At 51.0% G+C, this 25,481-nt stretch overlaps 9 protein-coding genes across 9 annotated transcripts; 6 read left to right on the top strand and 3 right to left on the bottom strand.

Moving 5' to 3' along the window:
- Nucleotides 1–96: 96 nt before the first annotated feature.
- LRP88_06375 (uncharacterized protein) lies at nucleotides 97–2,387 on the top strand (the record flags this gene model as incomplete). The annotated part of the gene is made up of 4 exons (XM_083242914.1): nucleotides 97–1,202; nucleotides 1,250–1,548; nucleotides 1,600–1,811; nucleotides 1,860–2,387. 4 exons carry the CDS (start codon nucleotides 97–99, stop codon nucleotides 2,385–2,387), a joined length of 2,145 nt encoding a protein of 714 aa, XP_083101850.1.
- A 429-nt stretch (nucleotides 2,388–2,816) lies between these two features.
- LRP88_06374 (ABC-2 type transporter-domain-containing protein) lies at nucleotides 2,817–7,640 on the top strand (the record flags this gene model as incomplete). The annotated part of the gene is made up of 14 exons (XM_083242913.1): nucleotides 2,817–3,101; nucleotides 3,158–3,202; nucleotides 3,253–3,415; nucleotides 3,466–3,713; nucleotides 3,764–4,311; nucleotides 4,361–4,866; nucleotides 4,917–5,532; nucleotides 5,587–5,861; nucleotides 5,915–6,184; nucleotides 6,232–6,542; nucleotides 6,591–6,797; nucleotides 6,845–6,935; nucleotides 7,051–7,490; nucleotides 7,542–7,640. 14 exons carry the CDS (start codon nucleotides 2,817–2,819, stop codon nucleotides 7,638–7,640), a joined length of 4,104 nt encoding a protein of 1,367 aa, XP_083101849.1.
- A 574-nt stretch (nucleotides 7,641–8,214) lies between these two features.
- On the bottom strand, nucleotides 8,215–9,722 carry LRP88_06373 (Zn(II)2Cys6 transcription factor domain-containing protein; the record flags this gene model as incomplete). The annotated part of the gene is made up of 5 exons (XM_083242912.1): nucleotides 8,215–8,880; nucleotides 8,928–9,062; nucleotides 9,112–9,137; nucleotides 9,279–9,609; nucleotides 9,666–9,722. 5 exons carry the CDS (start codon nucleotides 9,720–9,722, stop codon nucleotides 8,215–8,217), a joined length of 1,215 nt encoding a protein of 404 aa, XP_083101848.1.
- A 1,236-nt stretch (nucleotides 9,723–10,958) lies between these two features.
- Nucleotides 10,959–12,487, top strand: LRP88_06372 (uncharacterized protein; the record flags this gene model as incomplete). The annotated part of the gene is made up of 3 exons (XM_083242911.1): nucleotides 10,959–11,222; nucleotides 11,392–11,790; nucleotides 11,846–12,487. 3 exons carry the CDS (start codon nucleotides 10,959–10,961, stop codon nucleotides 12,485–12,487), a joined length of 1,305 nt encoding a protein of 434 aa, XP_083101847.1.
- A 1,173-nt stretch (nucleotides 12,488–13,660) lies between these two features.
- LRP88_06371 (uncharacterized protein) lies at nucleotides 13,661–15,145 on the top strand (the record flags this gene model as incomplete). Its single annotated transcript, XM_083242910.1, has 1 exon — nucleotides 13,661–15,145. The coding sequence occupies one exon, from the start codon at nucleotides 13,661–13,663 to the stop codon at nucleotides 15,143–15,145; it is 1,485 nt and encodes a 494-aa protein (XP_083101846.1).
- Nucleotides 15,146–15,362: 217 nt separating this feature from the next.
- On the bottom strand, nucleotides 15,363–17,036 carry LRP88_06370 (cytochrome P450; the record flags this gene model as incomplete). Its single annotated transcript, XM_083242909.1, has 2 exons — nucleotides 15,363–16,758; nucleotides 16,819–17,036. The coding sequence occupies 2 exons, from the start codon at nucleotides 17,034–17,036 to the stop codon at nucleotides 15,363–15,365; spliced, it is 1,614 nt and encodes a 537-aa protein (XP_083101845.1).
- Nucleotides 17,037–18,102: 1,066 nt separating this feature from the next.
- On the top strand, nucleotides 18,103–19,581 carry LRP88_06369 (uncharacterized protein; the record flags this gene model as incomplete). The annotated part of the gene is made up of 1 exon (XM_083242908.1): nucleotides 18,103–19,581. One exon carries the CDS (start codon nucleotides 18,103–18,105, stop codon nucleotides 19,579–19,581), a length of 1,479 nt encoding a protein of 492 aa, XP_083101844.1.
- A 2,149-nt stretch (nucleotides 19,582–21,730) lies between these two features.
- LRP88_06368 (Alpha/Beta hydrolase protein) lies at nucleotides 21,731–23,168 on the top strand (the record flags this gene model as incomplete). Its single annotated transcript, XM_083242907.1, has 2 exons — nucleotides 21,731–21,778; nucleotides 21,852–23,168. 2 exons carry the CDS (start codon nucleotides 21,731–21,733, stop codon nucleotides 23,166–23,168), a joined length of 1,365 nt encoding a protein of 454 aa, XP_083101843.1.
- Nucleotides 23,169–23,528: 360 nt separating this feature from the next.
- On the bottom strand, nucleotides 23,529–25,228 carry LRP88_06367 (uncharacterized protein; the record flags this gene model as incomplete). Its single annotated transcript, XM_083242906.1, has 5 exons — nucleotides 23,529–23,861; nucleotides 23,918–24,112; nucleotides 24,169–24,643; nucleotides 24,706–24,996; nucleotides 25,053–25,228. 5 exons carry the CDS (start codon nucleotides 25,226–25,228, stop codon nucleotides 23,529–23,531), a joined length of 1,470 nt encoding a protein of 489 aa, XP_083101842.1.
- Nucleotides 25,229–25,481: the final 253 nt, after the last annotated feature.

Here is a 25,481-nt window from a genome sequence, read left to right as displayed (position 1 = left end):
GTGGCCTGCCGCTTGCCGATCCATCACCAGATGGACCGCCAAGGATAGGTAAGCCAGCCATCCAAAAATTCATCCAACCCGATACCCGACCCGACCATGAACGCGACCAAATGGCGAATCTCAAAGGCCTGCCAGGAATGCCGCGTCAAGAAGATCAAGTGCAACGGCGAGACGCCCTGCCAGAATTGCAGGCTCAGGAGCCTGGGATGCGTCTACCGCGAGAAGGCCCGCAACCGCACGCGCAAGGTCAAGCCGCGCACCGCCGCCTATGAGTCCATCATGTCGCACGACGCCATGGCCGCGTCGCCGTCGCTGGAGCCTTCCGACGAGGGCACAAACGTCCCTCCGACTCCTGTGGCTGAGGATGCTGCGTCGGTGGCTCCAGCTGCCTCGGCGTTTGGCAGCGAGAGGAGTATCAACAATAACAGCGTTGCCGCTGCTCATCGTGCATCACCGTCATGTTACCTTCAGCTGTACTATGGACCATCTTCGAATTTCGCCCTCCTCAACGCTATTTATCATCAGATTGCGGGAATATCTCCTAATGACCCAGCATCACGCGCTGGAGTTGAAGAGGCTGGCCCTGGTCTAGATCTGTTTAGCCATCGGAGGTTGTTCTTTGGAGACTTTGCCGACAACAAACGACCAGCTTCACTTGCAGAAGACTATTCAGCAATGTTGATAAATCCCGAAACAGCGCATCGTCTACTCGAGAGGTATCTTCTCACCTACTGGCATGGACTACCGGTCATGAGCAAGGACAGCTATCGCCGTCGTCTGGACGTGCTGTTTCAACCACCAGGCATCTTTGATTATGATGCACCAGAAACTATCATCATCATGCTTGCTATTGGACTAGGGGCATCCATGACGGGAGAGGAAGCCATTGCAGAGTTTCTGTTTCAAAAAGCGAAGCAAGGGGCGGCCAAGTTGGACGAGGTTGTCAACATACAAGTGGTTCAAATACACCTCATGATGATAAGTCTCCCTTCCAATGATCTTGAACTCATAGCTTACAAGTACCACGGTCACTTCCAGTCAGAAAGAGCACGGCCAAATTCAAGTTTCCTGCATATAGGCACCGCAGTCAGAAAAGCCATCGCCGCTGGCCTGCATAAAGACGCCGACATGTGCCCAGGACAATCAAATGCGGAGGCCGACCAAAGGAGAATCATGTTCTGGAGTTTGTTCTTCTGGGAAACGTACGTACAGCATCAAAAAGTCACTCACGCTTTACTGACCGACATAGGTGGCAATGCTTTGTTGTCGGCCGCCCTAGTTCCATCCCAGATCCAGGCCCAGCCATTACTGTCCCCAAGGACCAAAAACATCTAATATCCTTGGTTACTCTGTCACGAATCATGGACAAGTGCGTCAAGCGTATCTACAGTCCAAAACATGATTCATTATTGCCCGTGTGGAATGCGGCAATCGAAATCCGACGCGAACTTCACCGGTTTGCCGAGAAGCAACTCAAAGACATGAAGTTTGGCCTCGTCAGCCCGACAAGCGGAGAGCTTGGCGTATGTCAAGCGATGGTGTCTACAAGTAAGTTGCAATTGTCATGCTTTTCACTCAAGCTTTGCTAATAAAGTCCAGTGTACCACCACACTCTGCTTTTGACGTTCAGGCCGTTCTTGATTTTGCGAGCCAAGCTCAAGCAAGAAAAATCCTCTTCTGATCCTACCTCTGCCGAAACCCTGCATGCCCCTCCGCCCTGGCTTGACAATGCTTGCGAGTACTGCCTAGAGGCAGCTAGAAACTCGATCGGCTTTCTCACAAGCTCCTGCGCAACCAACACGCTCTGTCATGTAAGCATTACTGTCTACATCCTCTTATTCAATTCTAACCGATACTAGGATATCAAATATCACGGCTTCTTTATCGAGGGAGCGTGCTACGCCTTGGCATTTGACATGCTGCAGGAGAAAAAGACGGCTCACCGCAACCTCCCCTGGATCCACTCCGGCTTGAGATGCCTCCGGTCCATGATTACCAAAGCAGGGGCCAACGCGGGTCAACTACCGACGACAATCGCCTCGATCGAGCAAATGGTTCGCTCAGCCGGCTTCGAGCTCAAGGACCAAGTGGACCCGGATATGCGGCAATCTCAGTCCCAGCAGACCCTTCACTCAACCCTGCCAGGCTCCCCGGCCATGCCTCCAGCTAGCGTTGCTGGGGAGGAGCCGGCTTTCACGTTTCCCTCGATGCCGTTTGGCTTTGACGTCACTAGCCAGGTGAATGGGACTTCTCCCATGGGCGTAGGATCGGATGAACAGGCTGATTTTACGGCGGCGGATGTCGGGTGGGACATTGACTTTGGCACTATGAATATGGAGGCATTCTTATCACTTGACCCGACTGAGGCCTTCAACTTTGCTCTCTAATTCCACAAGCGGACCAAGATGGGTCCCCTTATCTGGGTTATCTCTGAGGTTTTCTCGGAGTAAGGACCGTCCGGTTCTGAAATCCGAACCTTGAAGGGGTGATTCGTTTCCATGATTTGTCAGATGGTGACACGCCTTACAAAGGCTGCATCCTGTCATTTTATCTCCGGGAGGCCCATTCCTTTACTGGCCGGCTTTGGAGACTGGATGGGTCTTTGTTGACTCTAAACGACGGATGTGGCGGAATTACGGATGTCCGGATATACGCGTGTAAGACACTTTTTGGGTAATCGCGGCGCTTCACTATCATATATACCAAGACCTGTACAGAATAGAATAATTGATTTAAGGCTTCGAATAAGCTCAAGAGCGGCTCTGGATCTGACCAAGCTGACTCCTCTGTTGACGCGATTGACTCGACGCGCAAAGATGGCCGACACTCCCAACGACAACGGCACCCTTGCCGAAACGCCGAACGAATCCTTTGTTCGCGACAGGGATGCTCATTTCGGGTCATCGAGTGATACTGACGTCGAGGAGAACGTTGATGAGGAGAGGGGCAAGGATCATATCCAGAAGCGCTTGACCTTGACCTTCCAGGATGTGACTGTTCGGGTTACGGCCCCTGATGAGGCATTGGGAGAGACTCTTTGGTCGAGAGTTGATCCTCGTCAGCTGGCAGGTTTGTTCAAGGGGAATAATCGACCAATGAGGGTAAGCAGCTTTAGTGTCATGGCCGATTGTGCATCAGTTACTAACCTGGCATGCAGACCATCTTGAACGAGGTTTCTGGCCAAGTCAACCCAGGCGAAATGGTAAGCCTTTCGTTTCTTCGATCAAGGACATCTCTGACATGGAATCGTAGTTGTTGGTTCTTGGTAGACCTGGCTCGGGATGCACATCTCTCCTCCGCGTGCTCTCCAACCACCGAGAAGCCTTCCAAGAAGTCGCGGGCCATACAAAGTACGGCAACATGGACCACAACCAGGCGAAAAAGTACCGACAACAGATCGTCTTCAACACTGAAGGTATGAAGACCTTATTCACTGCGAAAGATCATAGCTAACTTGACCTCTAGACGACATCCACTTCCCGACTCTCACTGTTAACCAGACCATGAAGTTTGCTCTCCGAAACAAGGTTCCCCGCGAAAGACCGGAGCATGTGGAGAAGAAACATCACTTTGTTCAAGATATGCGAAACCATATTCTTGACTCCCTAGGTATCGGTCACACGCAAAAGACTTTGGTCGGCAACGAGTTCATCCGTGGTGTTTCTGGTGGAGAGAGGAAGAGAGTCTCCCTGGCCGAAGTCATGGCCAGCCAGGTTTGTCCCGAATACTCATCAATAAGATCGATGACTGACACCATGCGCAGAGCCCCCTGCAGTTCTGGGATCAACCAACCCGAGGTCTCGACTCCAAGACAGCCCTCGAATTCGTCGAGACCCTCCGCCGTGACGCCGACCGAAACGGCAAATCCGTGGTCCTGACAACTTACCAAGCCGGCAACGGTATCTTCGATGCCTTTGACAAAGTCCTCGTCCTCGCTGAAGGCCGCGTAATCTACTACGGCCTCCGCGCAGCCGCCAAGTCCTACTTTGAAGAAATGGGCTTCGTCTGCCCCCGTGGCGCCAACGTCGCCGACTTCCTCACCTCGGTCACCGTCAAGACTGAGCGAGAGATTGCCCCCGGCTTTGAGGGTCGCGTCCCGACCACGGCTGAGGAGTTTGAGGCTGCGTACAAGAGGAGCGAGGTTTGTCAGCTTATGGCGAGGCTGGTGCAGAGGCCGGAGAATATGGATGATCAGGTTGAGGATTTGAAGCTGGCTGTTGAGAGGGAGAAGAGGCAGAGGAGTTGGAGGATTGGTAAGAGGGGTGTTTACACTGCTGGTCTTCGAGAACAGGTTATCAACTGCACGCAACGGTACATCCACTACCCCTTCCCACATATTGATGGTAACTAACATTCACAGACAATGGCAAATCATGATGGGAGACCGCCTTTCCCTTTCCATCAAAGTCATTTCTGCCATCCTCCAAGCCCTCGTCTGCGGTAGTCTCTTCTACAACCTCCCCCTAACCAGCGAATCAATCTTCCTCCGCCCCGGCGTGCTCTTCTTCCCCATCCTCTACTTCCTCCTCGAGTCAATGTCCGAGACGACAGCCTCCTTCATGGGACGACCCATTCTGATGCGGCACAAGCGGTTCGGCTTCTACAGACCCACGGCTTTCTGCATCGCCAACGCCATCACGGATATTCCCATCGTCATGTTGCAGGTTACGTGCTTCTCGCTAATTCTGTACTTTATGAGTGCACTGCAGCTTGATGCGGGAAAGTTTTTCACGTTCTGGATTGTGGTTAATGCGGAGACTCTTTGCTTTATTCAGCTGTTCCGAGCTGTGGGAGCCATGTTTAACCACTTTGGTCTGGCTAGTTACATCTCTGGACTGTTGTCGACAATCTTCTTTGTCTACGGAGGTTTGTTAAAAGTTTGATCAAGTGTTTGACCAGATACTGACAACAAACAGGCTATCTGATTCCTTTCAGCAAGATGCATCCTTGGTTCCGCTGGATCTTTTATCTCAACCCAGGTGCCTACGCATTCGAATCCCTCATGACAAACGAGTTCCAAGGTCTCAGCCTAGAATGTGTCGCTCCTCAGTACATCCCCTTTGGTCCCGGCTACGACAACCAGAGCCAAGAATACCGCGGCTGCACTGTTCTCGGCAGCGATGACTCTGGTATGATTGACGGTGTCACCTACGTGCAACAGCAGTACAGCTATGCCGTCGGCCACATCTGGCGCGGCTTCGGTATCATCATCGGCTTCTGGTTCTTCCTCATCGGTCTCACGGCACTCGGCTTCGAACTTCGAAACAACCACGGAGGGTCTTCGGTTCTGCTCTACAAGAGAGGTTCGCGAACCAAGAAGATCTCTGACCCTGAGAAGGAAGCTGGACGAAACACCGAGTCTCTGCAGTTGTCAACTCAAGCTACACGACAGTCGACCTTTTCGTGGCATAACCTGGATTACTTCGTGCAGTACCAAGGTGCGCAGAAGCAGCTTTTGAACCAAGTGTTTGGATATGTGCAGCCTGGAAATCTTGTTGCCTTGATGGGTTGCTCAGGCGCTGGAAAGACGACGTGAGTGTCCTGTATCACTACTTGATTGGCTACCTGGCTAACTTGGTTACATAGACTTCTCGATGTTCTCGCTCAACGCAAAGATGCTGGTGAGATTCGTGGCTCTATTCTCATCGACGGAAAGCCTCAGGGTATTTCCTTCCAGAGGATGACGGGATACTGCGAACAGATGGATGTCCACGAGGCTACCGCAACAGTCAAGGAAGCTCTTGTTTTCTCGGCTGTTCTGCGACAGCCCAGAGAGATCCCCTACAAGGAGAAGATTGCCTACGTCGACCACATCATTGAGCTTTTGGAGCTTGAAGACATTTGTGATGCTCTCATTGGAAGTAAGTGTTCCTACCCAATCATCTTAATGGAAGCCAGTACTAACCAGAATCAGCTCCTGGTGCCGGTCTCAGCATTGAACAGCGCAAGCGTGTTACTCTCGGTGTCGAATTGGTTGCAAAGCCGACTCTGCTCTTCCTTGATGAGCCCACATCAGGTCTCGATGGCCAGTCTGCTTACAACATTGTTCGTTTCATGCGACGTCTCGTCGATGGTGGCCAGGCTGTTCTGTGCACAATTCACCAGCCTTCTGCCGTTCTCTTTGATGCTTTCGACTCGCTGTTGCTTCTGGCCAAGGGTGGACGGATGGCCTACTTTGGCGAGAGTAAGTGTAGTTCCTCAATCATCCCCGCTTATACTAACAATATCCAGCTGGTCAATACTCCAAGACCCTCCTCGACTACTTTGACAGAAACGGTGCTCCTTGCCCCGAAGGAGCGAACCCAGCTGAGCACATCGTCGAGGTGATCCAAGGCAACAGCGAAGTTGACGTTGACTGGGTTGACGTTTGGAACCAATCTCCTGAGCGCGCGAGAGCCCTTGAGAAGCTTGAGAAGTTGAACCAGGAAGCCATCGCAAACACTCGGGACCAGGAAGAGGATACGGCCAGCTTTGCCACTTCCAAGTGGTTCCAGTGGAAGACGGTCCTCCACCGACAGATGATTCAGCTCTGGCGATCTCCGGTAAGTCGTTAATTTTTCCTATCTCTGACCTTTACTGACTCGTTGTAGGATTATGTGTGGAACAAGATCAACTTGCACATCTTTGCAGCCCTCTTCAGCGGCTTCACGTTCTGGATGATCGGCGACGGAACATTCGACCTGCAGCTCCGACTCTTTGCCATCTTCAACTTTATCTTTGTTGCTCCTGGATGTATCAATCAAATGCAGCCGTATTTCTTGCACAATAGGGACTTGTTCGAGACGCGAGAGAAGAAGGTACGTTGCTTACCCCCTTGTTTCTTATCCTTTCTAACATGATACAGTCAAAAACCTACCACTGGATCGCCTTCATCGGTTCTCAGACCGTTGCCGAGATTCCTTACCTGATCGTCTGTGCCACGCTGTACTTTGCCTGTTGGTACTTTACAGCCGGTTTCCCAGTCGAGGCCAGAATCTCGGGCCACGTCTATCTCCAGATGATCTGTATGTTTCCCCTTTCACCTCTATGAACTATCACTAACCAGTCCAGTCTACGAATTCCTGTACACCTCCGTCGGACAAGCCATCGCAGCATACGCGCCAAACGAGTACTTTGCCGCAATCATGAACCCCGTCCTCATCGGCGCTGGAATGGTATCCTTCTGCGGTGTGGTAGTCCCTTACGACGCCATGCAGCCATTCTGGAAGTACTGGCTCTACTACCTCGATCCCTTCCACTACCTCTTTGGCGGCCTCATGGGTCCCATCATCTGGGATGTGAAGGTCGAGTGTCGCCCTGAAGAGTTTACCAGCTTCAATGTGCCAGATGGTCAGACATGTGGTGAATACGTGGCAGACTTTTTGAGCGCCAATGCTGGATATGTGGCCAGTCCCAACGCCACTGGGAGCTGTGACTACTGCGCTTATTCCACGGGTGCGGAGTATGCAAAGACTTTCAACCTTCGTGAGGAGTACTATGGCTGGCGAGACGTAAGTTGGCTTGTTCTTGAGTAACGAACTGTGTGACTAACCGATTGGCAGACTGGAATCACGGCTCTGTTCTGTATTTCTTCTTATGCTCTTGTCTTTTTGATGATGAAGCTGCGAAGCAAGAAGACCAAGAGTGCGCGGTCCGACTAAAAGACTGAAAGAATGAACAGGATGGCCATTGTTCATGATGGTTACACCTGCTTTCTGATTGTCAGAGAAAGTGTTGGTGGCGGGAGCAAAGGGCTCAATTTCAACAAATGAACAGACCCATGAAAGAGGTCGGGGAGTGGTAATAGGTCAAGGGTAGATTGTGATGGCGGATCAAACAATAGACTTACAAGGGATTAGAATGGGAAACGGGTATTATTAGATTCATAGACACTTTTCGATAGAATAGGATGCAATAAGGGTGGGATAGAGAGAATATTAGTTTGGGAGAGTCGAGATATCACTTGGGGAATCAGGGGCTTTACTTCTCACAAAACAGAATTTTAGGAACAGTAGCCAAGAAGGCAGTTTTCAACACAATATTGGCGTCATTGCTAATAAGTATGCTTTAAATCAAAGAATCATTCTGAACATTTTGTATCTTCTAGCTGTTTGTCTACATAGTTCTATCTATTCCTAAATCCTCACCGCAAACGCCATGCGATGTCTTATACTCGCTCATATTCCTCCAATTCCCAATGTAGCCGTTCCGTGTATCATGGCCGTCATTCAATCATTAAATCTTCAATTTCGCCACCTCCAAGCTCAATAGATATTGCTCCTCCATGCACCACGCCAGCTTCTCCGCTCTGGCCAACCACTTCGGGGTGGTCTGACCGCAATACTCCCACAGCGCCGCCTCAAGACTATCCTTTTCTGGTCCGGGGTCCATGACACCCCAGACGTCGATGATTGTCTCGGGCATGGTGGCCGAGGCAATCGGCTTGAACTCGACCGATAGTTTCGCCATCATTATTACGTCGTTGCAAAAGTCCGTCATGTGGGGGAGGAGTTTCCCGTCGCGGTCATCGACCCTGCGAGCGGCCTTGTTCAGCAGGGCGCATACGACGGTCATCATGCTGTGCTGGACCAGAACCCTGGAGAGGGCCTTTCGTGCTTCGAAGGGAGCGTTTGGGACCTCTCTGGCGGCGCGTGTCGTGGATAGTGCTTTGCGGAGGGTTGGTAGAAGGGCATAGTACATATCGTAAGCTTCAGATATCTGCTTATGGTACAGTATAGGGTTGCTGAGCCACCTAGGCATCCGGCCTAGCGAGTATATGCCAGGGGATCGATCCAGGTCTTGTTCAGTGGCGCCTTCTGGGATCGGGGTGATATAGGGGGCAAGGGATTCGAGGAATTGGGGGTCAAGCGTCATTTCATGGTTTGCCATGGCCTCCCACATCTAGAAATTGTCAGTGGTTATTCATACGAAGAGGACAAGGCACTGACAATTCCAAAGTAAAAGCATAGCAGCATATCCTTATCAAAGTCTTTTATCCAACCCTTCTTCATAGCGTCCTCGAGGAGGTATGCTATTACTTGTAGATGTGGCACACTCGGAAGGTCGATCTCGTAGAGCAAATACTGTCGGGTCTCAGCTTATCCTCGTCAAATTCCTGCCGATTAAACGTACCTGAGACATCATGACGACGTAGATTGCTAATACCGTATTAGGCGTATGCGCTTCTGCGGGATTCTGCAAGGCTGCGCGTATATCTTTCATTGCTGTCCCTTGATGCCTGAGAGCCAGTGTCGAGTCTCCCTGACCCCGCGTGGAGCGATACATGTCGGTCAACGCACCCACCGAGGTCCTCAAAGCTGGGCTCGAATCCAATCGCTGTGGGAGGGTCTTGAAGAAATTCCCCAGCAAGTTGAGGTCGTACGAGATTGTGGGACTCTCGAGGACTGAGATGAACTTTGTAGCGACTTTCATCGACTCGCTCGGCGGGGTCTGGGCAATGATGAGCCCGGTCTTCATCTTTTCGCACTTTTCACGATTGTTTCGAGGAACGAGTGCGTTGGGAGTGCGCTCAAACTTTTCAGGGATGAATTTGAAGCGGTTCACTACAGCACCGCCGCAGCGGAGGCCGAGACGCTCACATCTTCCACAGACGGGTTCAACTTGGTCACACTTTGGGTCGAGTCGTCAGGAGAAGTCGGAGATTACGAGGAGTATTCTTGGCATACCTTCTTCTTGGACTGGCGACACTGGTCACATCGCTTCACATGAGCAACACCGGGCATGGTCAAGTGAAAAAAAGCCGTTGAACAGAGGCGTTACTGAACTGTCGTTAGATTGTCAGACTGTCCGTGCTCTTATGTCGATGCTGACGGAGGATATTTAAAGTTCTCGGTCGGGATTATCGGTCTCTTGCTTGCGGGGGTTTGCTTGACTGGAGGGAGATACAGCCCTGCAGGGCGCAGTTGCGCAGTCACCACAGGTACCCAGGCCTATCTGCGCCACAGCAGGGCTACGGATTTCGTTTGCCCAGGTTCCTGAAGATGCAATTGGACGTCTTGGAAATAAGGATCATTAGCCCCCGCTGTGGCTGACATTTTGACAGGGTGTTGGTGTTGCATCCTAGCCTTGGTGTGGCCACTCGATCTGGACAAAATCACCGCCAATCTCTCGGACTCCTCCGTGATGAATAATGCCTGCAGCGACGTCATTATTAATCTCAAGCACTTTAGAGAATGGGCGATATTGTAATCACAAACGTTACACTGAACTTAAAGGTCGTCATTATCAGGAAAATGGAATGAAAGAATGGTCCAGATTAACCTCGTTGTGATGGCTTCTCCCGGGGTGGGTCCGAGAAGAGGAAAGTAGTGGGGCTGAAACGCGATGATCGGCTAGGTACGTACTCGATGCTGATTGGCCATCATCGGCTGTAGGTATATTTAGGCACCGTCCCTTGCGCATCCTCCCTCCCTCATCTTGACAAACCATCGACAAATGCTGACATTGACAGTTTTGCTTCTTGATGTCGTTTCCTCCCTCTTCCTTCCGCAGTGGATACCACCCTCTGCCAGGCACCTCGAGAAGAGCTGACAAATCCATCGTCGACGATCCGCCGCCTTACTACACGTCGAAACGATGTCGGCTGTGCCAGTTCTCGCTGAGGGGGTGAATTGGTCGTTACCCGTACTGTAAATACGTTGCCAACATCTTGATACTTGTCTCATCATTGCGTAGAAACTGGACCCGAACGCTTCTCGCCTGAGTTTGCTTTTCGTTTGGACGACACGGACGAATTTACGCGTCCCCGGACCAACGTTAGGAGGGCTGTGCGGTTTTTCCATTCGTCCTGTCTCAAGTTCAAGCGCTTCATCATCACCGATGACTTACTTGCCGTCACAGAGCACAGCATCGGGCTCTCTGAGCTGGAGGAGCGCCAGCGCCTCAAGCGTATCCAACACTTGCTGGCTCCAAAGATATCTGCTCTTCTGTCAGCCAAACTCCCTTTCGAGGTCATGACAATGATTGCCAGCTACCTCGTACGTGAAAGTGCTATGATCACGGCTAAGAACCAGTCAATGTTCATTCAAGCCTCCGACATCACTGTCGACCTCTCTAAGGATGTATACGCAAGCTACAGTGTGGTAGACGGCGTTCGGTACATCAAGAGTTTACGCAACATCGACACAAACCAGGATGGGGAATATCACCTTGTTCTAGATGCCAAGAAGAAGAACTATGTCGACAAGATCAGGATTTGTGAGGACCACCTTGGCATTAGATTTGTCCAGTTTCTTCCATCAAGCAAAGTTCCGGTAGTGAAAGGATGGTGGAGGGATATTTCACCCTCCTATTTCTCTGTATATGCCCCTCGAGCTAAATTCTCCTCGATACGAGTCGAATCAGATGTAAGCATGCCACCTGTTCAAGATTCAAGGCTGATATTGCCTCAAGGGTGTCAAGCTTAGAAGAATCACCGACGCCTATGATGACGAGGCAAAGTACGTGAACCCTCACATCAGATGGCCAAGTCCCGAATACCCCTCAAACAAGGCTGATCTTATGCTGTATAACTACGTCATGGAGGACTTTCCTATAATTCGGAATGTCCGCATGTCCTACTTCGACTGCAACGCCCCAGATGTCACGGGCTACACCATGGTTTGCCAGGGTCACTGGGTGTCTACCATCCACGCGCACGGGAAAGGAGACGACATCGAATTCTACAAAGAGGTCGATGTATGCTTCAGTGATCAGGTCGTAGTCTACATGCCAGTGGATCAAGGGGAATACGTCACCGAAATCCAGCGACGCTGGATGGGGAGACTTAGCGGGGACTTCTTCGAACTGGCGGTAAGAGCCCAATCACGTCCGTGTCATTGAATCTTCGGTAACACCCGCCTCTTAGTTCAAAACGAATCGAGCAAGACACGCCGTCTTTGGATCAGACAAGGAGGGCGTTTACGGTTTGATCTTGGACACAATCATGAAACCTTCCCAAAAGGGTTCACGCATCTACTTCAACAAGATCGGCCCTGAAAACGAGCCCTCTGTCAGGTACATTGCGTGTGATAAAGCATTCGAGGAGCCTATCCGAAATTTGGATTTCAGCCCAGGCCCACGGACACTCGACCCTCCTGTTTTCCCGTCCCAGAATCCATGGTTCGCATCTCGATGCAATCTGGGGGGAGTCAAGGAGGTGACCCTCTGCAGAGACGTTTCTCTATCCCACAGACCCGTCATTGGAATGCTCATGGAATATACGGATGGCCATCGGGAATGCTTGGGACAATTCCGCTTCGACAGGGCCCTCAAGACGATCCAGGCTGACCAGAGCGGAGGGTTACATATTAGCCTGCAGATGATGGAGGATCTGGTGATGGAGGATGAGGATTCCACGTACGTGGCGGATGTGTATGGCTTTCCCCTAGGAGATCCATCCATTTGCCCCGAGAACGAGTCCTGGATCGAGGCATTATGGAGCGGCACGTTGGAGTGGAAGTTCAAGCCGGCAGACTGTGCCGTGACGCACATCCCAGTTGTGCAATAACCGAATTTGGGTGAACAATCCAAGCCATGACAGGTTGGGAAACGCTTTGGATGATTTTTGGGTAATGATTTCACTTTTCTTTCACAAAACTGACGAGTGTCAGGCATGTGAGCAATATGCTAGCTCTTTAGCTATGTTAATTAGTGTGTTCTTTGTTGTTGTGCACGACCAAGATGTGATTGAAAAAGAAGAATACTAGCTCTTCAACATAAGGATGGCATTCAAACACCAACATGCTGTGCCCCAAATTCGTGACATCGAGAATATTTGGAAACCTCGACTGGTTGGAGGGTTCTCTTGATATGACCGAGAGTTTAAACAATTTGGAGTTTCTCACCAATATCCGTGAATGCACTAATGTGTTCTTTGTTATAGATGAAGCCCGGCCCTCGATGGGATAACTGAGTCAGAAGACCGTCTGTGAATGCACTGCCATACCTATCCGTGATTGGTTTTGATTTCACCTCGCTACTCTGTTTGGCTGTGTTGTCCCCTGACCTATGACGATAATACAGGCACACGACCAATTGCAGTTTCTACGTCGAGAGCCGACATTTACCTAGAAATAACTACAAAGAAGTTCTGAATTTGTTCTGGTTTAGGAAGAACAGCTGGCAAACCTTTGTTATACTGCAAGGCTAACAGAAGTCTAGACTAGCCACAGAAGCACAGCCCACTCAATAGGAGACTTGAAAGTACCTGGTTTTAAATACATTACAAGCAATCAATCGCTGTTCATTCCCCCGCACCACTAATAGGTATCCTACATCATTTTGGGAAACCTGAGACACGCAGATAACAAAGTGCAAGCCATTGGACCGTGTGGACTGACAAGGGATCATAGCACGCATCGCCAAAGGCCATCTTAAGTTGCATCACCACCACTTGTTGGTTGATGAACGCTCAGCCACGAATCTGCGGCCCGTTGATAGACCCCCCTGCAGGAGGCCGACCAACACCGGTCGCCACCTGGTGATGGGCCCCGACCATAAATCCAGTTTCAAATCGTCTCGGTTACTGCTGAGAATCTGCCTTGCACTGATGGGCAGTGTCGAGGGCGGCTATATATTTCTGGAGCGGCGCTACATCTGAACTTTGGTCTCTCAAGCGCGTCTCGACTCTCGACGACGGCACGGCCTTCTCTCTTTGCTTTGTTTTACTTGCATGTCCCTCATGGCATCTCCGTACGATCCCATTTTCGAGGAACAAGTCTACCTCACCTTCAAAGACATCTTCTCAGGCCGCAGCGCCAAGATCCGTGGGGCGAAGGCCGTTCTACCTATTGTTAGCCAAAACAAGAAGCGAAGCGGTGTCAGCTCCCTTCTCAAGACCAACAATCAACAGTTTGTGTGCCAGTCACTCTGTCGCTTGCTCAACGAGCAGATCTTTGAGTCCGAGGCAAAGGCGAGCCGTCGGTTTGCCAAGAACCCAGGCACCGCCGTGCCACCTGCACCAGTGGTTCCAGAGCCGTCTGCCTCAGAACTCTCTTTTCTTCAAGCGCCAAATTCCGAACCAGAGAGCGATACTCCAGTGGTGGATAGCAAGTATCCAGAGTTGGAGGAGGAGATGCCAGCACCTGAGAGTGATTCTATGGAGGAGTACGAAGGCAAGTCGCGACCCCGAGCAAGCGATGGAACAACGGCTGACGCATTTCTCACAGCTCCATACGAGTCCAACAGTACACCTCATGAGGAACAAGAACCAGAAATAAATACACCTTTGTATTATGAGAGCAGATACCCGACCGAAACATCGCAGCTCATTGTCCATCTACCCTTCAGCACCAATCATCTCATCCTATCTCGGGTACAGGCCATTCTAGAATACGCATGCTTCCAGTTTGCCGAAGAACGAATGCCCGACATCCTTGAGCACCGTCAGTGGCACTGCCCAAAGGCCGGTGAGCTCAACTTGTGGGTGGCCGAGTTCCGCAAGCAGATTGGGACATTCATGAGCAACATCAATAACCCCGAAGGCCACGACATTTCAGCTTGTTTAAAATTAGCCACGCGCATCCGTCACATAGCCGTTCATAGGGAGCTCGTCGAGACACCTTTCCTTGAGACGCTGATCAAGAATGCCCTGGCCCTGTGCAAGATGCTTGGAGACGCCCAGGCTTTGACGCAGATGGGTTCGATTTGGGAATGCGCCAAAGTCCAGATCAAGGAGCTAGAGTCACTCAGACACGAGATTGTCGTGGAGCTCGGGAATAGCTTGGACGATATAGCTGCTCGACGGGCAGAGCTGTATAGGCTGGAGGAGAGAAGTATCGCCAAAGCTCACCTCAGGCTAGAACTCCACCACGACATGGCCAGTGGTGCCCTGGAAAAGGTACTTCTGGGCAGAGACATGGTATTGTTTGCAGCTGGCAAGGTGGAGGTCGAGAAGGGGCAAGATGAAGCCAAGGACGACGTTCGATCGTCAGAGAAGGTTGAGACTGAACAATACCAGCCTCCGCCTGTGGTATTTCACCTGCTAAAGCAGCGCATCAAGTCTAAAATGCTCAGCAGACTGGACCCTCTCAAAGCCTGGAATCGCCATATCTGCGGTCTCCCCCTACTGATGTCGCTTCTCCTCTTTTTCACAGCTGCCGCGCATTACATTGGAATTGGCGGCATGGCCAATGTTTGGAGCGTGATATGCTGGTGTGAGTGGTGATTTGGAGCAATATGTTGTTCACCTGGACAGAAAGGTTGCTTTGTGAGAAACAACGTGTAGAGAACAAAAGAGTATTAAGCCAAAATACGACCATAGTTAACAGTTACAGGTAGCAAATGAGCGATAGCTTTCTGTACTATAGCAGGCACTGTAGGTGCTTTGCTAACAAAGGATAGAACGGCTGAGCAACCATAATCTCACCCAGAGTCCCAGCAATTCACACCGTCCTTGGCTTGATTGTGACGCGAATATCCTCGATGGGCTTCCTCACCCCAGTGCCGGGTATCATGGCGGGCAGCTTCCAGGTTCCACCCGCAGGGCCGATGTCCCAGAGGCTAACGATGGCCGCACCCAAAGTCATAATCTCCTTTTCTGCAAACGTCCGTCCTTTGCACATCGAGGTCCCCACACCCCAAGGCCGCAGCCGACCACAACGAGCAAGTCTTCCCTCATCCAGAAAGCGCTCCGGGATATATTTTGCAGGGTCCTCGTACACGGACGCGTCATGGTTGGTGAGCGAGTGTGGCACTGAAATCAAGGTTCCCGCCTTGAGCTCGTGCCTGAACTCACTATCGTTGATGGTGATTGTGCGCTCCAGGTGCCGAATAGACGTTGGCTCGTTGACCATGCGGTACGTCTCAAAAATACAAGCCTTCAGAAGTTGGCAGTTGTTCGACAGGCCTGGGATATCCATCAACATGATGGCGGGGGGTGCTGTCTGGGAAAGCTTGACATAGGGGGCGATGTCGTCACGAACCCGGGCGACCAGGCCCTGAGTGGAATACACATATGTCAAGAGCCAGAAGAGCACCGGCTGCGTATTGGCGTTTTGGCCCCAGAATACGGCAAGATCCCCAGCTGCACGCTCCTCGAACGACCAACCCTCCCGCTCATAGACCTTGTTTCTCTCAAAGAGCGCGTCATGGACATCCGACATGTCGCAGTCGACATGCTGTCCTTGTTTATGCTGGTCGATGCGCCGGTAGAGGCCCTCTATCGCCTCAAGGAGTCGCGATCGTGCCCTCAGCCCTTCCCTAAACGCCCTAAAGGGCACCCACGACGGAACGCCAATCATGAGAAGCGGGAACAGGTCGTTGTAAAACTTCCAAAAGTCATCAAGAAGGCTTGGATGTCGGTCAAGAAAATCCTTGCCGTAGAGGAGAGGAATGGCCGTGCAGGCGCCAAAGTCCCGAGCCAAGCTCTGGAGGCTGGCTTCGGCCACCCCTGGGCTCATGGGTAGACTGGGTGAAATGATTCTGACATCTGCAGACAGCTCCCAACGCTTCTTGTCTCGACCTGGAGCCAGCGTGACAAGATAGGCGGCCTGATGCGCAACGCCGGCTCCTTCGATGGCCGCTGTAGCCGCCGCGTCGTTGAGGAAGAGCCTTTCGATGGGGGAGAGGAGGTCTTTCCAAGAGTTTTGCAGCCTACCTTTGAGAGTCGAAGAATCAACGCCGCCAAAGACGCGCGTGAATAGTGTGTATTGGACCGGCTCGGCAGTCAGAGTATGTAACGGCCGTGCCATAAGTCGATCGACATCAGGGAGGTGGACGAGGATCTGATGCCTCGAGCTGAATCCGAATAGAGAGCCACCGTAGCGCCGAGCTACTGAGCTGAAAAGATCCTGTTAGCCTACTTGTTGCCTGTCAAGGCCGATCCAAACAAGTGCTCACAATATCCGCCGACCTAGGCCTTCCCCACGAAGCAGGTAACTGGCGAGGGCGATTTCGATCGTCGCCCAGACCGGGAAGAGCTCATAACTCCTGGGCTTTGCCAGCAGCCTTTGCAGAAAAAGAGCCGCGATGAGAGTAGCAATGGCTTTGCACGCAAGGCTGAAGTAGCAGCACGCTGACAAGGTGTTGTCGCTTTGGGCTTGAGCTGAGAAACCCATGTTGCTTAGCCCATCCACCCAAGGTTTGAGTCTCCTGAGTTTCTGTAATGGGCCCTAGGAGGTGATTTTTGTGTGAAAAGGCCACAATCTCACCGGGCTGGGCTGATGGCTGAGGAGGGAGGGGGCTTGGGGAGCAAACAAAGAAGCGGCATTCGTCTTTCTGATTGGCCACGGGTCAAGTGTTGACACATGTCTACAGTACTGTACCTCGCACGGAACTCTTTCAGCCAGCCTAGCCCCGTGGTAATATCGGATAGCCAATTGCTACCTGAGGAAAACTTTCTTCTTGCCTGTCTTCCAACACACGACCCACAGCTCTTGGCTGGCGTTATGCTTGCTAGCCTCAAGACTACAGGTGCCCACGACTCTGCCTTTCAAGACATCGCCATATTGCCCCTTGTGGCTTAGGCTGAATCATTTTCATGTCAAAGCCTGTTTCCGAAAAAAGAAATCCCAGGAGTTGTTGGCGGATAGTCAAACAGCCCGATGCTCTTGGGTTACCGCCCTCTTCCAGAGTATCCAGATGGCCCGGAACGACTGACACATCACAAATTTCCCCTTGTCAGGCCCTCCACATGCAAGAAAAGCGGCTGGGTTGAGCCAGTCTCATCTTTACGCCTCTTAGGCTTCGCAAGGCATTCTTCCCCAGGTCTTTAGAGGCGAGAGTCAGGGGAATTGGTGCAAACCTGTGTCCACAACAGCTGGCGACAGCGTAGAAAAACGCCAGATGAACACGCGTCATCCTGTAACATCAATTTGAGCCGGAAACCAGGGTTGACAAGTAGCTAATAGGAGACTTTCTTTTAGTGCCAAGGGGCTTGCTACCAAATAAGTACTTTATGGCGGTATACCAATGAGGCAGAGCTCTCTTCCTTCTAACAACGTCAGAGCTGGTCTCCCCTACATGTTCAAGAAGAGACTGGCCTTCTGCTTCTGTTTATTTGGCTGCCTGGGCGCGCGGCAAACGCTTGTAATGCTTTCTGCCATGATTGAATTCTCCCCAAACTGCACCTTTCCCACAGCAACCCCTGGTGGGTTTATCAGAGCGCCAAACATCCGCTCGACCATGGAGGTTGTCTGGAGCTGCACAAGCATCATAATCCTCTCAACATGGTCGGTCCTCCACCTTACCGTGCCTCCCGATGTGAAACCGCTGTCCAAGCTACAGCGCTTTCGCAAACATATCTATCTCCTGGGCCGAAAACTGGCCTGGATGGGAATCATGCTGGTCTTTCCAGAGTACCTCGTCGGCATCTCGACTACCAACTTGTTCGCTAGCTGGGTCAACAACCCTCGGCTGAAGCACCTGGCGGCGGAGGACAACGTGCCTTGGTCTCTCACCCATACGATACTGGCAAACACGGGAGGCATTGCAATCCGGTTTTCAACCCCTACCACACGAGGCGAATCACATCGGCCACGCCGGATTCACACCGACCCCGGCTGCTTTTCAGCCACCTTGAACCAGGACGCTTGCTCGCATGAAAATCACCTCACAACCACACGTACGAACGTAGGTCTCGGACACCGTCCTGCCAAATATACAACCTGTCTTGACTATTCTTGGTCTCTATCTCTGCCTGAGTTTCTCCGCGAGTTTTACCAGAGCCAGGATAAGCACCTGGAGGGGTTGGGTGATACTCCCTGGGAACCATTCTCAGCACACGTTCTACTAGCCTCCGCTGCTCAAACAGACACGCACTTGGTTTTTGGGAGCGAAGAACACTACAAAGCAAAGCATATCGCGCCGCTACATGGAAATATTTGGGTGTTGGATTCCAAACAGCTAGCGATAGCCAGAGCCCGCGGTGTTATCACAACACTCCCACACCTCGAAGAGAGCGAAATCAACGACAAGAGCAAGAGCGATGGCCTTGTGCGGTGCCTCGCGCTCATACAGGTTCTTTGGCTTGTAGCCCAGCTCGGCATTCGCTTTGTCAAATCTGTGCCTTTCTCAGCCCTCGAAGTCAGCACCCTGGCCTTTGCTGCATGTGTCTTCATCATCTATCTCTCAGAGTGGTCCAAGCCCAAGGATATCGGTGTGCCTTTCTACATCGACACAAAAGAGGAAGTCTCGTTGGAGACCTTCGCCCTTATTGCAGAGGCGGCCCCCATCAGTTTCCTGCAAGCGTGTCACTATTATATTCCCCAAAGTGTTGTCCATCAGGTTCTCGAGGGGCGGTTTACGAAGAAGGACATTGGTAGAGTCATGATACTTGCTAGTATTCTGTCCATCATGTTGTTTGGGGGCCTTCATCTGCTTGCTTGGAATCTCGACTTCCCCACTGACATTGAAGGGCTCCTCTGGAGAACGTCAGCGCTGGCCATCGCCGTTGCCCCTACCGTCAGCTCTCTTCTTGTTCTGGTAGAAAGCATCTTGTTTCACCGGACTGATCGATACGCCAAGTGGAGTGTGACAATCCTTGGGCCCCTATACTTGTTTGCTCGGTTGTTCCTCCTAGTTGAGAGCTACAGGTCGCTTTATTACCTCCCTACCGGTGCCTTGATCTCGACATGGGCCTCAGAGGCTCCACATCTTGGTTAATTCAAATCCCTGAAAGATACATCTACCATCCTGACTGGGTTGAGGGAGGAGAGGAGGAGATCGGGGATAGATCATAGAGTTGGATGTTTATTTCTGCCAGGCGAGGCCAATTGAAAAGTCATCAAATCAATGTTCTCGTCAATGCGGCCAAGACCAGAATCTATATTAAATAATCTTGAAGGTTTGCCTTATGTATTGTGGCCTCAACATCTTCTTGACGGCTCTGAGCGCTACCTAGACCTTTATAGCTACATGGTGATTCATTTTATTCCAATACTCCACCGCCTCTCCTTTCAGGCCCGAACTAAAACTCGAGCTTAATATCATAGTCCCCATTTCTTCCATGTCGTCCCGGGAGGTATATCCGACGACGGCCGCGAGTTCACTGCGAGTGGCTATCACCCCAAAGCCAGCGAGTCGCCGTTCGGCCAGGGGCCATCCCCAGTTCACATCAACTTCCATGGCATGTTGCATTCTCGTCTTAGCCATATACAAAACTAACAAGGCCACTATGTTAGTATTGGGATATGATGTTATGATGTGTTGGCAATGTGTTCTTTGTTATAGTTGAAGCCCGGCCCTTGATGGGTTAACTGAGCTAAAAGAGCGATCCGCCGAATTTCCGCGCTGCCGAGCTGGATTCATCTTGTTAGAAGTCGCCGTCCGTTACATTGGCCTCGCTGGCTACTCACAAGATCCGTCGGCCTATGCCATCTCCACGAAGGATATAGCTAACAAGCGCAAGTTCGATCATTGCCCAAACTGGAAAGATGCTGTCGGTTTTGCGCCTGAGCGTCAATTTGTGCAAAAGAAGTGCCAAGGCCGGGGCAGCAACGATGGTGCAGGCTACATTGAAGCTGATGCATTCCGACAGACTGTGGCGGAGAGCCAGGATTGCCGCTGCGCAGTTCATAGCATACGAATCTTTCAGCAGGTAGTCGGACAATTTTGTGAATAATAATTAAAGAGATTAATCAAAATGCTTTTTAGCAAAGACTGTCTGCTCGACCTTAAGAGAAGACATTCGAGAGGGGTTCCTTTGCGAGAACAAAGAATATAGGGGGAATAACTCGTGTCAGACAGTAGAGGTGCGGCTGTCTTTAACTTAAAAGCCTCTTCCATATTATGAAACCTAGCTGGGGAGAGTCTAAATCCCTGACCCCAATGAGCTTTAATGTGTTGGAGGAAGAGTTTAAAGACAAAGCTTAGAGGAGCATGGATATCGCCATGCTGGAAGTGTGTGTCTGGGTTGCTATGGGCTCATTCTACGAGAGGTTGGCTTTCAGGGGCATTCAAGGGTAATAGTTTTGAACTGGGGCTTTTCGGACGAGGGTTTAACGTCGGAGCAAGAATTTAAGGAAATATAGGAGTCGTCATATGAAAATTTGCTGCAGGGGCTTAGCAAGTACACGCTGACGACTCTTACACTTGTCTAGGATATTCTCAGGTTTCCCGAACTTAACTAAGAATAGCTTTACCTACATCCCAGACTGTGACGATAAGTTTATGACATAGCAGGGATAACATAAATTGTAATCTGTCAACACATGGCAGCTACCTTGAAAAGGCATTGCGGATCTTGGGGGAACTTCAGCCTCCTTGCGTCGTTCTCGTTCAAACGACTCCCCGCTTTTACATGCCGATACCCGATTACAGTAAGGCGGAGGGGATCTGCCACCAATGCGGGAGATTTCAACGCCATGCCATGCCGTCCCTCCCGAGATGCTGGGTTTTTTAAATTCAAAATGTCCTAGCGCTGATGTAAGAGGCCCCAGCCCACCAGGGTACCTGACTTGAACGAGAACGACAGCGCCACAACTCTCTATTCCAATTAAAGTAATTCTTTCGATCCGAGTTACAAGCGATGACTTCAATTACGGCTGTGTTATTTTCGTTGGGTTGCTCAGAAGTCCACCTCCCACCGCTTCTTCGAGCCCTTGACCAAGCGATGACTTCAATGACCGAATGACAGGCTCCAGTCTAGGACCCATGGAGCAACTCATTCGAAGGGGGAGAAGTGGAATCAAGGTGATCAGTCCCTGACTGATTGACGCGAGCAAGTATTTAAACAGGCTATGAATCCGTCTTGAGAACAGATATCACCTTCACTCACATCGATACTCAACTGGCTCTTGTACCACAAGACACCATGATCTTCTCCAAGCAATTCATGACGCTCAGCGCCGCGCTTGTTGCTGTATGTATCTACTCTTACCATGATCCACGGCCGTGAAAATAGTGGTGGCTGATGTTTAGTATTTTATATATAGGTTGCCAGCGCAAACAACAACCAGCCATATCCACCCAACGTCACTCTTAGCAACTCGACCACTTCTATGCACCAGCTTAGCAGCGATAACGAGTTTGCATTCATTCTCGAGGAATACCTTTCTCTCTCCAATGAGGAAGGTGCTGCCACAGGAGAAATTCTTCGAGCCGCCGCACTCATTGAACCCGGAAACATCGAGAGCTGGTCCAGAGAGTTCAACTTTCTTGCCGACAAGATTGGTGCTCAAGCCAAGGAGGCAGAGAGCAACAAGGCGTGGGTATCCGCCCGCAAAGCGTATTTCCGGTCGTCTTCCTACTACCGGGCTGCCGATTTCTTCTTGCACGGAAACCAGTCCGATCCTCGAATCTACACACTCTGGGACAAGCAGAGTGAAGCCTTCAACAAGGCCGTCAACCTACTGCCCAAGCCTCCTACCTTTGTCCAACTGAAGGCCGCCAACTTCACTGTACCCGCATACTTCTACCCAGCAGCTCCAGAGCTCCCTCCTGGTAAGGAGGCCACGCACGGAAAACGACTCCCTACTATAATCGTTGGCACGGGTTATGATGGCAATCAAGAATCATTGTATCATGGCACTTGTCGTGAAGTCACTGCCCGTGGCTGGAACTGCATCACCTACGAGGGTCCAGGCCAGCCCACCGTGCGCCGACAACAGAATATTGGTTTCATTCCGGAATGGTGGGAGGCCGTTACTCCTGTTGTTGACTATGTCCGTCAGCGCAAGGATGTTGACCCCGATCGCGTCGCACTGATCGGACTGTCCTTTGGTGGGCTTCTCGCGCCTCTGGCTGCTACACGCGAACACCGTCTCGCTGCTGTAGTCGCCATCGACGGATTACTCAACCTTCAACGCTCCATCCTCGAAAAGTTCCCAACTCAGATGGTCGATCTCTTCACCTCTGGAAACAAGACTGGCTTCAACGAATATGTTGACAAGCTCCTCGCCATTCCTGATATTCCTACTCAATTCAAATGGGGAGTCGACCAAGGTACATGGGCTTGGAACACTACGGATCCTTACACTTGGCTCTCGGGCGTCGGCGAGTTCAATCTCGACGAGAAGAAGCTTTCGCAGATCAAATGTCCCGTCTTTGTTGCTTCGGGTCAAGATGACGGTCTTGCCCCCGAGCAGCCAGAGGAGATGGCAAGACTTTTGGGCAAAAAGTCTCACTATTTCTTATTCGAGACTGAGCTAGGTGCTGGAGAGCATTGCGCTCTTGGTGCCGAGCAGCAGCTAGCTTTCAAGACGCTGGGTTGGCTTGATGAGGTGTTTGCCAAGGTTAAGACATCGTCCTAACGTCCCAATGTATTAGAGGAAGGAAATTCATCAAGTTTGTAAGTTAACTGCTACGAAGAGTAGTTAGGTTATTATCTAAGTAAACTAACTAAGCGCTTGCCTATGTTTGCTTACTTTAGCAAGCGTGGCAAGGAAATAAATGGTCAAATTGCATTAGCAACTCGCATTAGCAACTCGCTATAACACTCCGTCACCGCTTGTCTTTGTAGTCCACCCTCCAGCCTCGTAGATTCCAAACAACCCGTTGTGAGGATCTAAACAAAGACGCTTGAATAGGATACATGATTCAAACAACCTCCTGGAATTCCTAATACGGATAGGATCCGCTCCCATACCAGAATCTCGGCATGAACTCAGGGTCTATGCTTGGAATCGGAACTGAGGGTCCCGGGAGCTAGTAACGCCCTCTGTAGAGCCACTTGGCTTACCATAAAGCCTATCACGGCGCCGGTTCTCCCACCTCATCCACAGAGCATAGGCAGTAGTCGCAGAGATGGAGATGGCACACATTCCAATGTTTGTCTTCAGGGCAGTGCTGTACCTCGGTGCCTCCCACTTCAGGTAGATGTTGCTTGACAGGAACCCACCACAGTTGCCAAAGGCTACAAACATGCCGCTTGTTAGGGCTCGGGCGTTCAGGTTGGGGATGTTGGCTACCGTCCATGTGGCACTGATCGGGGTGCTAGGGTATGCCTGTTTCAAATGTAAGCGGTTTGTTTTCTTGCAGTGTCAAAGCCTGGGATACCTACACCGATGGTGCACAGGAACATGGCAAAGTAGAGCACAGCCAAATTGTCAGTGCTGACAGTGAAGAGTAGAAGATATCCAACCAGACTGATGACATCGGAGAAGGCGCTGTGAAGCCCCCTCTCAAGGAAGTGATCCGACGACTTGCACCAGAGAAAGAGTAAAACGGCTCCAGTTAAGGCTGGTGCAACTGTGTACTGAAGTATTGGGTCAGCTTGTACTCTAGAGTCAGGATAGCTAAGAAACGACTCACGAGCTGCGTCTTCACCACGCCATGGCCCAAACGCCTCACAACCATGGCCAAGAAGTTTGCGTTAGAGGTTAGAATAACTCCCATGACAAAAGAAAGCACGACACGGATGTATCCATGTGGTGTGGTAAACTCGGACAGCGACTCTCTCCAGCTGAACTCTGTCGAGAGACTCTGGACTGAGTCGTGTTCCAATCGCAGAACAGCGACTTCTTTCTCGGTCGGGTTGAGGAACCAAGCTGATTGTGTGTCGACAGGGAGCACGAAGAAGCATATGATGGACCAGAAGACCGTCATGCCACCCTCGAGGAAGAACAAGTAGGACCAGCGAAAGTAGCCACTGCTCGGTGTGACTTGAAACATGCCGTAGGCGAGGAGCCCGCCAAAGGCAGAAGATGCAGTCAAGGCGGCGTAGAAGATGCCGATTCGACTAGCCAGTTCCTTTCGAGTATACCAGATGGAAAGGTAGTAAATGACCCTTGACGAAACAGTGTGTTAGTACCACCTTTGCTCTGTCAAAGATGTGGGGGGTGAGCTTACGATCCAAGAAACCCAGACTCAAAAGTGCCCACAAAGACACGGCAGACAATCAGATGATGATATTCCTTGACCCAGCCGGTAGCCAGGGACGCCACACCAAAGACAAACAGCATTCCCGATATGGTGTATTTGGCACCAATGATGCGAGTCAACATGGCAATGACGGGCCCGAATACGACAAACGGGATCTGGTAGAAGGTTAGAACATCATTGTACTGCCTCCCGACCATGTTAAGGTCATCTTCGAGGCCGGCAGTGTTGGCGTTGGCCAGATTGCTGCGATCTAGCGAGCTACTCATCTTGGTCAGTCGGCTGTGCTACTACGAGGGATGATTTCTGGGTATTACTTCATCAGATATCCAATAGCCAAGATAGGAATAAGGATGAAATCGGCCTTTCGCCTCAGAGACCGAACGACAGCTTCGTCGAGGTGGAGCTCGGCAACCCCGTTGTCGACCTCGATGTCTAGGTCTTTAGAGGGGGTCTTTTGAAGCTCTAGATCTTCCGACGGCTTAGGAGCCATCGCGGCAGGATTGTTAATAGTCATGATGGTCAGAAACGTAACTGTGAAGGTAGATTAATGAACCAGATCTGGAATGATTGGATTGGAAGCTCAAATCACCCAAGCTTCTTATGCAGTCTTATACCCCATCGCAACCAACACATCTGATATTGAACCCATCTCCATCTAGTTAAGCTTATCTCTCCGCAAGTTCCAAGTAGATCCCATATCACCACAAGATACCGATAAGCTCTATCACCGGATGAGCCGAAGA

Source organism: Fusarium phalaenopsidis (genome assembly GCF_050370095.1).
Source record: "Fusarium phalaenopsidis strain FUZ10S chromosome Unknown contig_32296, whole genome shotgun sequence".
Classification (NCBI taxonomy): Eukaryota; Fungi; Ascomycota; class Sordariomycetes; order Hypocreales; family Nectriaceae; genus Fusarium; species Fusarium phalaenopsidis.
The sequence above is the reverse complement of the archived record's forward strand: the minus strand, read 5'-3'. Positions and strand labels throughout refer to the sequence as shown.